General features: G+C 38.1%; 1 protein-coding gene across 2 annotated transcripts in view; it reads left to right on the top strand.

The window, feature by feature from the left end:
* ttc7b (tetratricopeptide repeat domain 7B) overlaps window positions 1-9,342 on the top strand; it is a 31,145-nt gene extending 21,803 nt beyond the window's left edge. For both annotated transcript variants that reach the window (XM_037747211.1, XM_037747212.1), the window contains 4 exons: window positions 1,416-1,556; window positions 5,090-5,292; window positions 6,965-7,038; window positions 8,350-9,342. In XM_037747211.1, the coding sequence (XP_037603139.1) occupies window positions 1,416-1,556; window positions 5,090-5,292; window positions 6,965-7,038; window positions 8,350-8,497 (566 nt within the window). In that variant the 3' untranslated portion in view covers window positions 8,498-9,342. The remainder of the gene's footprint in view (window positions 1-1,415; window positions 1,557-5,089; window positions 5,293-6,964; window positions 7,039-8,349) is intronic.
* The last annotated feature ends 3,181 nt before the right edge of the window (window positions 9,343-12,523 follow it).

Raw genomic sequence — 12,523 nt, 5'->3', positions numbered from 1 at the left:
ATATCAATGCAGTGAAAAGAGGGAGAGTATTTTTGAGTTTAGACCATCAAAATAATAAGAGAAGGTTTGTGGGAGATGTTTTATTAAAGTAAAGCTTTTATTCCATCTGCAACCATCAGGCATTTTTAATTTAGTCCATGTTTAGGATAAAAAGGCCCATAGTTATGGATGTTATCTAACGCCTTCAGGCTGCAATTGACATTACTTCTATAAAACAAGTTGAAAGCAAAAATGTTGTTAATCAAAATCTAAATCAAAATCTAAATTGCAGAGATCATAGTGGATTGAGTCATCATTGTTTAGTCAAAATCACGCATGAAAATATGGGCAAAATGGCGAGAAGTTTCTAGACGTTTTAGTACTTTATTTTGGTCCTCATTGGAATCGGTTGTAACTGACACTCGGAAGAGCAGAGTATCACTTTATCAAAAAGAACATGTATGACAATACAGAAGACAAGTGGCAAGTCAAAGATATTCATATACATTATATGTTTTTTATTACACGGCTTCGTTGAATACTTGATTCTGATTGGTCAATCGGGTCAATCACAGCATTCTACAGTCTGTTATTTCTTTATAGCAGACCGTTGCTATGTATAACAGACCATTTCTATAGACGCAGTTCTGATGTCGGACTCTGGCGGACCGCTTTTGTGTCAAATTATGATTTCTAAAGTAAGTAGCCGTGTAATAAGCGGGATAATGTACAGCTAGCCGGTCATTGTTGTGAAATACTCCCCTTCAGGGCGATGCGAGACTCCTCCACTTCGCGTCAGGGTGCTGCATCGCCCTGTCGGGGTTTATTTCACCACAATGACCGGCTCGCTGTACATTATCCCTTACATGTAACATTAGAAGGATAATATGTGAAAATTATTATGGAAGTGGACAACACAGATATCATATTATGTTTTGCTTTCACAGATCTGCAGTGTGCATCTGCAGTCCCATGTGGTGGCCATTTTGCGTCCCTGTAATAATGTGATGTAATTTAAACACAGAGACAAAATCCGAGACACACTTCCTTGCAATTACTAATCAGCAGAGTGCAGATTGATGCGGTGTTTATGCATGGCGGTGCATAAATTAATCATTTTTAACCTGCTTAATCCAGGGCCATAACACTGTGTGTTGCAGCGTGTGGAATGGTGTGGACTGATTAAAGGCTTTAGTGCAGGAACAGGAAACTGTGTGCCGATGTGGGCCCAGAGTTTTGAGCTTTTAACTGCAACCAAACGCTCCAGATTTCACTGTTTCAAGTTCTGAAGTTGGGGGACTCAGCGAAATCTGCCGTTGTGTTTGGCTGAATTAAAACCCTGCATTGTGGCACATGGCTGCCTAAGTGCCGCTGCAGTAGTGAGTCAATACCTCCTAGGAGATGACGTGTCTAACGGTTCGACTCTCTCCCTCCAGGCTCGGTTCACGCTACGTCTATAGCAGCCAGTCGTGTAGAGCAGGCTCTGTCTGAGGTAGCCTCCTCTCTGCAGAGCAGCGCCCCCAAACATGGACCCCTGCACCCCTGGATGACCCTGGCTCAGATCTGGCTGCATGCAGGTATGCACACGTACATAACCGTTACATTCATGAAAGTGCAACAGATATAGGCGCTGGGCTTGTATTTTTCTCTTTATTTTAAAAAGAGATTTCAGTACTTTTTTTTAAAATCGGGTCTACAGAGAGCGAAAGACTAGACAAGGTAATGAATGTGGTTCCTGTCTGACCACATCCACATAAAAAAACATTGTAAAAACATCTACTGCTCAAAACAATTAAGGGAAAACTTAAATTACACATCAGATCTTGATTCAAGTTGAAAATCTTTACTGGTGTACATTGTATAATTATACCCCCGCGACAACGTAGTCGGGGGTATTTAGCGCTCTGCGTGTCACACTTCCGTTTCCGGAGCAGAACTCTGAAACTATTTCACGTAGGAACTTCAAATTTGGTATAATGATTGACAGTGTGGTCGAAGTCCAGTGGACCGTGGACACAGAGTCCAAGTATTGAAATGCAAGCAAGTAATGCGGTGGTTAAAACCTGGAGAGCATCAACAAGACAGACCATATTTGTCTTCTACTGACTTTATCCTGAGGAAGGTGAGCTAATAACAAGCTAGATTGTGCTCAATAGACTAATTCCATTAGTTCCAAAAGGGCAAAATCTTTGGCCCTACTTTAGTAGATCTCTAGATCTCAAACCCATATGAGTCGTACTTTACATTATGCCAACTATTGTTTATATATTGGAGACAAGAACGAACCTCTCACCTGCCTTCCTGCTTTATCACCCATGCACTGTGCAGTTCAGAGGATGAGACCGGCGCATGCTGTGCGCATATGCAGATTTCGGAGTAAATCGGCGGCATTGAAAAAAGCCAGCCCTTTCAATACTACTTGCTGAATGCTACTCGTGTTAAAAAGCAGTCCACTTCCGTATTTTGGTACAATTGTTTATCACACCTGATGTGAAGCGGAGCACACATGAACCGTCCTCGAGATTTCAAGTGTTCGTCGAACCGTGCCCGAGTACACAGTACGCAGTGTTTACACTAATCAAACGAACTGGACTTTGGCGTCAAGTTTACTCGGATCCGGGCCCCTGGCCCCTGATGTGAGAGCCTCCTACAGTGATAAAGAAAAGAGTCTGCTACAGGACATTGTTCTTTAATTAATTTATTTTTTCAAACTTGTTTTTTAATGCATTTTCTTATAAAATACTGGACATGTTTACCTCTCAAATCGTGCAAATAAGGAAAAATCCATAATACTTTCACCTCCTCAAGCCTTCAAAATCCCTCAGATAAGTGAAATGCTGGATACTTTCATCTTTTTAAAATCCTTCAAATAAGACAAATCAAAAAAGGAAAAATCACTGCTTATACATTTCCAGTATATTTAGTAGGAAGAAGGTTTTTTTTTTACATTTGGAGTCTATAAACACCCTTTCATTACACAATAATATAAATGTTTGGCTGGTAGTACTCTATACTAAATATGATATGATGCATACACGATCTTCCTCCTAGCATAGAAGCCATCAAACAAACAGACTTGAAGTTGTAGTGAGTGTAATGGCACTGGCTCGTAGGACAGTTTGACGGCCTTTGCAATCACAGCAGATTAGATTACCTTTAGAGTACACTCGAGCCCTGATTCTCATTCCTGCATCACCAGCAGACACAAACATAAGCAGACCACAGAGTATACATAAACACATGCAGACAGCGCACACACACACACACACACACACACACACACACACACACACACACACACACACACACACACACACACACACACACACACACACATAGACATATACAGAGGCAGTTTATCTCTCCAGCTGCTTCCTGTCAGAGGTGGTCATTTCCAGCTTGGCGACACAGCTAATGTAATCATCCAATCACAGGACAGACAAGCAGACGGTTCAAACTCATTTCCTCTGTCTGTTTCATTCATTGCCTGTATCTCTCTCTCTCTCTACACAGAATGCATTAGATGACCTTGCTACTGAAAATGTTTTTCTTATTTATGCTGTTTGAGGGAGAAACATTGAGTTCTACTATGATTGTTTTCTCTCTCATTTTCTGCTTCTCCATTTTGCAAATTGACATGTTTTTTTTTGCCATAATTACATTTAGCTTTCTGTTTATTGGCCCTTAATTTTAATAAATAGGGCAGCATCCGCATTGTACCGCACAGCAACAGCATTTATGGGAAATGCAGTCTTGATTTTATGAGATAGTGTCTGCCGGTTATATTCACCATTATCTCATTTGTTTTCAGTAATTATATCAAGCTGTCAGTTGATTTGACAAAGATACTGATGTTTGAAACTGCTGCAAAGTGCACATTTTAGTAAAACAATAGGAAACTTGCACTCCATAAAAAAATGTCATAGTATAGTATGTCATAAAAAATGTCATAAAATGTTGTACTATAGTATACAATAAAAAGTCATAGTATAGTATGGCATTAAATAGTTCATAAAAATGGTCATAGTATAGTATGTCACATTAATGTCATATGCATAAAATAGTGTCATACATTTTTTTATAAAAATGTCATAGTATAGCATGGCATATAAAATGTAATAACAAATGGCAGAGTATTGTATGCCATAAAAACTAATTAAAAAACTCAGAGTATAGTATGTCACAAAAAAGTTAAAAATAGTCACAGTATAGTATGTCATATAATATGTAATAAGAATGTCATAGTACTGTATGCCATAATTGTTCTATAAAAAAGTCAAAGTATAGTTTATATGTCAGAAAAATGTCATACTATAGTATGCCATAAAAAATCAAATTAAAATTAAAATGTCATAAAAATGTCCTACAAAATATCATAGTATAGAATGCCAGCAAAGAGTGTCTTAAAAAGTCATGCTATAGTATACCATAAAAAATCATTAAAAAAAAGTTATATTATATTATGCCATAAAAATTCTGAAAAAAGGTAAAAGAAAATAGGCATCCTGTATAGCAGGCCATACAAATGTCGTAAACGCTACTATTGCATAGTATAGTATGCCACAAAAAATCATAGTATATTATGCCATGAAAAAATGTCATAAAAAAGTCATAGTATGGTATGCCATAAAAAAAATAGTATGTCACAAAATATGTCATACTATAGTATGTCGTAAAAAATGTCAGAGTATAATGTCACAAAAAAGTAAAAAAAAAAAAAAAAAAAAGCCATGGTATAGTATGTCTTAAAAATGTCATAGTACTGTGTGCCATAAACATTTTAATAAAAAAGTCATAGTTTAGTATGTATGTCTCAAAATATGTCATACTATAGTATGCCATAAAAAAGTAATACAAATATCATAAAAATGTAATGAATAAGTCATAGTATAGTATGTAACAAAAGAGTAAAGAAAGAAGTCATAGTATAGTATGTCATAAAATATCATTTAAAAAGCCATAGTGTATTATAACTATTATAACTAAATATGTCATGTCGTAATAAATGTCATAGTATAGTATGTCATAAAAAAAATATTTAAAAGTCATAGCATAAATACTTAAACGCCCATGTTTGCAATCTCTCCTCCCGTCTGTGTTTCTCTGATAGCTGAGGTGTACACCGGCATGTCGAAGCCCGCAGAGGCCACGGCCTGCACACAGGAAGCCTCCAATCTCTTCCCCACATCCCATAATGTGCTGTACATGAGGGGGCAGATCGCTGAACTTAGGGGCAACATAGACGAGGCCAAACGCTGGTATGAAGAAGCCCTGTCCATCAACCCGACGCACGTCAAGACCATGCAGAGACTGGTAATACACAAAACACACACACACACACTCAGACTCTGATGTCGTCCTTCTGCTCTGTCCTTGTGTTTGCTCTCTTGAGAACATAACAAATCTTGTCCTATCCGCCCGCAGTGTCCGTACAGCCTGAGGGTTTGTGTGTTTTATGTAATCAGCCATAATCCCCCTGGACAGCACCATTAGACCTTCTGTGTAGGGAGGGAACAGTGTCTGCCTCTTTAGCTCTCTGTACGCTCCTCTACCTCGTTCTTATCGGCTCAGTCCCAGTTGGAACACTGTACTCTCTGCCTCTGTTGCCATCCCAAACTGGTTATTGTCGACTATAAAAGTCTCAGTTTGCATCAGTGTTGAATCACCGTGCTCCACTCTCCCCAAATGACATGAATGAATCAAAGTGCATATAACTATATCCAGGGTTTAGAAGAACCACAAATTCATATAAGCCAGATCCAGAATGAAGTGTGTACATTTATTAAAAAAAAAGAAAACTAAATTGAGTGATTTTTACAATCAGACTTTCAGTCCTTTGTGTGTCTGCAACAAAAAATGATAAATCACTCATAAGTGAGAATAAACTACTTAAATAATTCATCTTGCCTTTTTTTCCCAGGCTTTTGAGACAAAATAGGATTTCAGTGGGTTTTTTTTGCACAAAATCATCATAGTATGTAGAATACAAAGGAAATGAGACTCACCATCCACTCTACAGAGCTCACACAATCATTCTCCTCCTGAATATTTGTTAATCTGCCAACCGCCGTGGTCAGAGGAGGAATACCAGTTCTCCACTGGGCAACTAGAGGTCTTTGACTTGATGGATTCAGGGCCATGCTTTTGTTTAATATGCACATTAGGGCTGTCAGTCGATTGAAATATTTAAACACAATTAATCGTATGATTGACCATGATTAATCGCACATTTTGTATCTGTTGAAAATGTACATTAAAGGGAGATTTGTCAAGTATTTAATGCTCTTATCAACATAGGAGTTGTCAAATATGGTTGTTTTATGCAAATGTATGTATATATTTATTACTGGAAATCAATTAACACAAAACAATGACAGATATTGTCCAGAATCCCTCACAGGTACTGCATTTAGCATAAAAAATATGCTCAAATCATAACATGGCAAACTGCAGCCCAACAGGCAACAACAGCTGTCAGTGTGTCAGTGTGCTGACTTGACTATGACTTGCCCCAAACTGCATGTGATTATCATAAAGTGGGCATGTCTGTAAAGGGGAGACTCGTGGGTACCCGTAGAACCCATTTTCATTCACATATCTTGAGGTCAGAGGTCAAGAGACCCCTTTGAAAATGGCCATGTCAGTTTGTATGATTGTAGCAGGAGGTGAGGGAAAGGGGAAGCTACAGTACAGTATGTTGGGACAGTTTATTTGCTGCTCCGTCATCATATATGGACACCAGCTCTTTGCTTGGTGACGTGTCAGTGATTTACTTTCAACACTACAAGTAAAGCAAATACATTAGTTTCTAAATTCCCACGAGTGTAATCACCGCCAGTATGACTTCCTGAAACTGAATTAGAATGCACAGCAGTGCACATTCGTCACAACACGATGACTATGAGCCCAATTATGTTCTTCCTCTTCCATCGTTTTTCTTCCTCTTTTTTTTATTCTTTGTCTTTTTCTCTTTAACGCTCCACAGGGTGTGATTCTCCACCAGCTGCAGCGCTACAGCCTGTCGGAAAAAGTCCTGAGGGATGCTGTGCAGGTCAACAGGTAGGTGTGCGTGCGTGTGTGTGTGTGTGTGTGTGTGTGTGTGTGTGTGTGTGTGTGTGTGTGTGTGTGTGTGTGTGTGTGTGTGTGTGTGTGTGTGTGTGTGTGTGTGTGTGTGTGTGTGTGTGTGTGTGTGTGTGTGTGTGTGTGTGTGTGTGTGTATTTGCCAGTGCGATGTCGGTGATTATTATATTTTAGGTCACTACAATATTTCCTTTTCTCTCTTCTATTTTTTTCTCTCCTCACCTTCTTTTTCCTCTCCACTCTTCTCCCTTTGTCTTCTTTTTCCTCATCTCCTGTTTCCTACTCTCCTCTCCTTCTCTACTATTACCTCCTCCGGTTTCCTTCGCTCCTCTCCTCCTGCTTTCCTCCTCTCTTTTCCACTCTTGATTTCTCTTCTTCTTCTTCCTCCTCTTTTACTTTCCTCTTTTACCTCCCCTTTTCTCTCCTCTCTTCTTCCTTTTCCTCCTCCTTCTCTTCTTCCTTCGTCTTCTGTTTCTTCATCTCCTGTTTCCTACTCTCCTCTGCTTTTCTCCTCTCCTCTCCTTGCTTCCTTTTTTCTCTCTCCTCACCTCCCATTTCCTTCTCTTCTTCCTTTGTCTTCTGTTTCCTCCTCTCCCTTTTTCCTCCTCTCCTCTCCTCTCCCCTCCTCGCGTGTCCTCCTTTCTTCCTTTTGTTCTCTCTCATCACCTCCCTTTTCCTCTCCTCTCTTCTTCTTTTCTCTTATATTTCCTCCTCCCTTCTCTGCTTCCTCTGTCTTCTGTTTCCTCATCTACTTTTTCCTACTCTCCTCTCCTTCACTACTATTACCCCCTCCCGCTTCCTTCTCCCCTCTCCTCCTGCTTTCCTCCTCTCCTTTCCTCTCTTGATTTCTCTTCTCATCCTCTTACTTTTTTCCTATCCTCTCCCTACTTTCCTTTTTTTTTTCTCCCTCATCCCCTCCCTTTACCTCTCCTCTTTATCCAACTCTCCTCGCATCTCTCCTCTCCTCTCTCCTGTTTCCTCTTTTCTTATTTCTTCCCCCCTTTCTCCTCCTCTCCTTTTATCTTTTTTTTAATACTTTTAATATTCTTTTTTTATATTTTTTATATCCATATGTACCGTATACGGTGTATACTGCACTATTTTAAGTATTTTACTAGTATTAGTACTATATTAGTATCATTATTTTTAACTTTCAAGATGTTTCAAAATGTCCTGTATTGTGTTGTTAATTGTACTACTCTACGAGCCTCTACAATTGCCTCTCTGGGACAAATAAAGTGATTTGAATCTTCTCTTCTCTTCTCTTCTCTTTCCTCGTCCTCTCCTCAGTACGGCTCATGATGTGTGGAACAGCCTCGGCGAGGTGTTGCAGGCTCAGGGAAACGCCGCCGCTGCCACCGAGTGTTTCCTCACCGCCTTGGAGCTGGAGGCCAGCAGCCCCATCCTGCCCTTCACCATCATACCCAGAGCACTATGAAACACACACCCTCACATGTATAGCCTCAGTACTGTAACACAGTGGCACAAATGATGGACCTGCAAGCTGCACACACCCCATACACACGCGCACACACACACACACACACACACACAGCATGCCTGCATGCCACCTACACACACTTGCACAAGGTTTTACTGCCGTACCCTTACTGTAAATACACACAAACACACTGTATAGAAATGCAAATAGTACACATAAACATACTGTACACGCTTCCCTCTGCCCACCCACCCTTCCCACAATGCCTTGCTGTGGCTGTGACCCCTGACTGTGTGTGATGTGTGTGTGTTTCTGTGTGTGTGAAGGCATACACTGCTTGTGTGCCTGTTTGTGTCTGTGCATGTACACTCGTGTCTGTGTATGTGTGCCAAACATGTTGCCTGTGCATATTTGTGTCTGACTGTAGTGTTGTCCCGTTCAAAGACGTAAATAACATTACATTTGAGTTGCTAGCATTCAGAAGCCTACGAGTTTACATTTTGTTTACATATTATTTAGTTCATTAATGTTTCCTTTATAAGCCAAATATTATCTCAACACACACACAGACACACACACACACACACACACGTTCACTTGCTGTACATACGGAGAGGAGCAGGGTTACTGTATGGCTGGCTCAGGACAGCCAGATCTTTGAAAATCTAATAGAGCATTGACAGACATGATCAACAGATAACTGAAGAATCAATCAATCAGTAAAGTCTAAATGCCAAAACACAGGCTGCATTTACACACACAGGAGATCAGATTTCAGAAACTGCTGATGTCCAAGGGACGGATGTCGGTTCTTTAAATTAAAGCACATTTCTTCTCGTTTACAGCCTTTACATGCTCCTTTGTTTACCCACATTCCCATGACATTCTATGATGTCACAAATGTTCCTAATATGTGCACTATTATTCAATTTCCCCAAGGGAAGCAATGAAGCTAAAGGAATAGTTTGACATTTTGGGAAATACACCTTTTTGTTTTCTTGCTTTCTTGCCGAGAGTTAGATGAAAAGATTAATATAAAAGAGTGAATCCTCATCTAACTCTTGGCAAGAAAGCGAATGAGCGTATTTCCCAAAATTTTAAACTATTGCTGTAAAAATAAATCCCATTTAATAATTCTACATATATTAATACCGCTGATCTATTTGGAAAAGCTGATTTTTTTTTTTAGCATGAGCAGCTGTAGTTACAAGAGCTGAACACATAAGAGTGCCAACTACAAAAACTAAAATAGAAACAAGATAATGTTGCAAGTAACCAGGTCAATTTCATGTAAACTGCTGGAAAACCAGAGCTCCTATGTAACATTTCTATTTTTAACAAATTGTAAGGGAGGAATCTTACATTTTCTCAAAAATTTGATTTCTGTTGTGTGTAAATGCAACCAGTAATTGTGTCGTCTTTGTGTCCTGTCACAGTCATGTTGAATACAGCTAGATGAATATACTTTTTTCATTTGATTATAAATACAAAGAATTATTGTTGTATATTTGATTGGTCCAAGTGTATTGTTATTGTTTTAGAAAGTAAATTATAATTCTATTTTCTGGAGAGTGATGTTACTGATGTGCAGTTGGAGGAATAAAAGGATAAACTGGCTGAGTTTGTTGATGTGAACTCTGTCAGTGAGTCCTTTGTGCTGTAAATGAATGACTGAAATTAGGATGATTACAATGACAAAGATAATAAAAGTGGTTAAAAATAGGTGGGACTTCTTGTCTGTTTGTTGTATTTGATATATTGAATATTGAAAACAGTGATGCTCTTCCCCCTGGGTTCTTCTGCTCATAATATATGCTCAGATGAGAAAAAAATATTTACCTTTTTAAGGCTTAATATTTTTGGATAGTACAAACCTGTGTGTTTGTGTGTGGTGTTACCTCTTGCTGTGAGCTTGGGGCCAGCGGTGTGTGTTACTTTCTCAGGTGTGTGTCTGTCAGTGAATAGGTGTGTCCTCCTTTGTGTGTGTTTTATCAGAGGATTACAGCGCTGACAGGCTTTGTCCAGAGTGTCAGGAAGCCCCAGTTCGGTCTGTCACGCACGACAACCCCCCCACTACTGCTGGTTTCTCAGGTGTCACTAGTCCCCCTTAAAGGTCATGACCTCAGCCCCACAGATGTATTCATTTTGTTCTACTTCGACCCTATTACATTTGTATTTATTATTATTTATTTGTATTTTTGTAACAACGTGTCTAAGGATTTTTTTTTAAAATTAATTTAATTTATTTTCACATTTGTAATTCTTTAACTTTTCTGAAAGCATGAAAATCCTCAGAATTGGAGATACATAATATGAACATGTTCATCATTTTAACTTCCCCAACAGTAATGCAGTAATCAGACTACATGTTAACACAATCTTGTTTGCATTGAGTACATTTACTTTGTATATTTTACTATATTTACTGCTAGCACTACTGCTTTAATTTAATTATGTAAAATAAAATGCTGAGTATGGGGTATAGTGATTTATTTGTCCCACAGGGATATTTGTTTTCACAGCCCATGTATCACTTTTTTCGACATAATATACTATGACTTTTTTGTATGACTTATTGCAACATACTCATACAATTTTCAAGCCTTTATTGATAGGACAGCTATCAGGGCGCCCACTATACTATGACTTTTTAATGACTTATTTTTACATACTATACTATGACTTTTTCATAACTTTTTTCCGACATATTATACTATGACTTTTTTTTTTTTTACTGTTTTAAACATACTATATGACTTTTTTTTTATGATAATTTTTTTGGCATTTTCAAGCCGTTATTGATAGGACAGCTATCAGGGCGCCCACTATACTATGACATTTTAATCACCTTTTTCGACATACTATACTATACCTTTTTATCACTTTTTTCAACATACTATGACTTTTTTATCACTTTTTTGATATACTGTTCTATGCCTTTTTTATCACTTTTTTCGACGTACTAAACTATGCCTTTTTATCACTTTTTTCGACATACTATATGATCACTTTTTTCAACATACTGCACTATGCCTTTTTTATCCCTTTTTTTGGACATACTGTACTATGACTTTTTTCGGCATACTATACTATGATATTTTTATCACTTTTTTTTGATATACTATACCATGACTTTTTCATCACTTATTTCGACATACTATACTATGACTTTTTTTTTTTTTTAAGATTATTTTTTTGAAATTTTTAAGCCTTTATTGATAGGAAAGCTATCAGGACGCTCACTATACTATGCCTTTCTAATCACTTTTTTTCGACATTCTATAAGATCACTTTTTTTATCACTTTTTTCAACGTCCTATACTATGCTTTTTTATCACTTTTTTCGGCATACTATACTATGACTTTTTAAGAATTTTTTCTAAGAATCCATAGTATATTAAGCCGTAGCAAAATGTTATAAAAAACAGTCATGGTATAGTAGGCCTATGTCATAAAAAGTCATAGTATAGGAGGCCTTTGTCATAAAAAGTCAGAGTATATTATGCCATACAAATGTCATAATATAGTATAGTTTGAAGGGGTATATTATTTTGGAAGGAAAAGACAAAGAGGACAGAAAGACAAAATAATGACTGACAATATACTGAAAATCTGCCCAATACAGTAGCATGGGATGTCCAACCCTAACACAAACACACACACACTGGCTCCCCACTCCATTGTTCTTGCTGTCAGGTGAAAACTGAAATATTGATGTGGGTGAAAGCTGGAGCTAGGAGTGGGGGATTGTGTGTCTGTGTGAAGGATGCATTGTGTGTAAATGTGTGTGAGATGAATTTGAGGCAAGTATGAGAAAGAACTTTCTGGATTGGAGACTGACTGTTAACAATGTTGGAGTGGCAGCTTGCTAATAGCAAGCAGCAAGATATATTAATACACTTCAGACTGTTATGTAAATATAGCTACTAACTGTGTGTCTCTGTCTTTCCTCTTTGTCTGCTTATCATTAATGCATCATCAGAATTATCAGCTACATTTGATATATTCTAGGAAGTAGCATCA

This window comes from Sebastes umbrosus, chromosome 16, assembly GCF_015220745.1.
Source record: "Sebastes umbrosus isolate fSebUmb1 chromosome 16, fSebUmb1.pri, whole genome shotgun sequence".
Lineage (NCBI taxonomy): Eukaryota > Metazoa > Chordata > Actinopteri > Perciformes > Sebastidae > Sebastes > Sebastes umbrosus.
The sequence above is the reverse complement of the archived record's forward strand: the minus strand, read 5'-3'. Positions and strand labels throughout refer to the sequence as shown.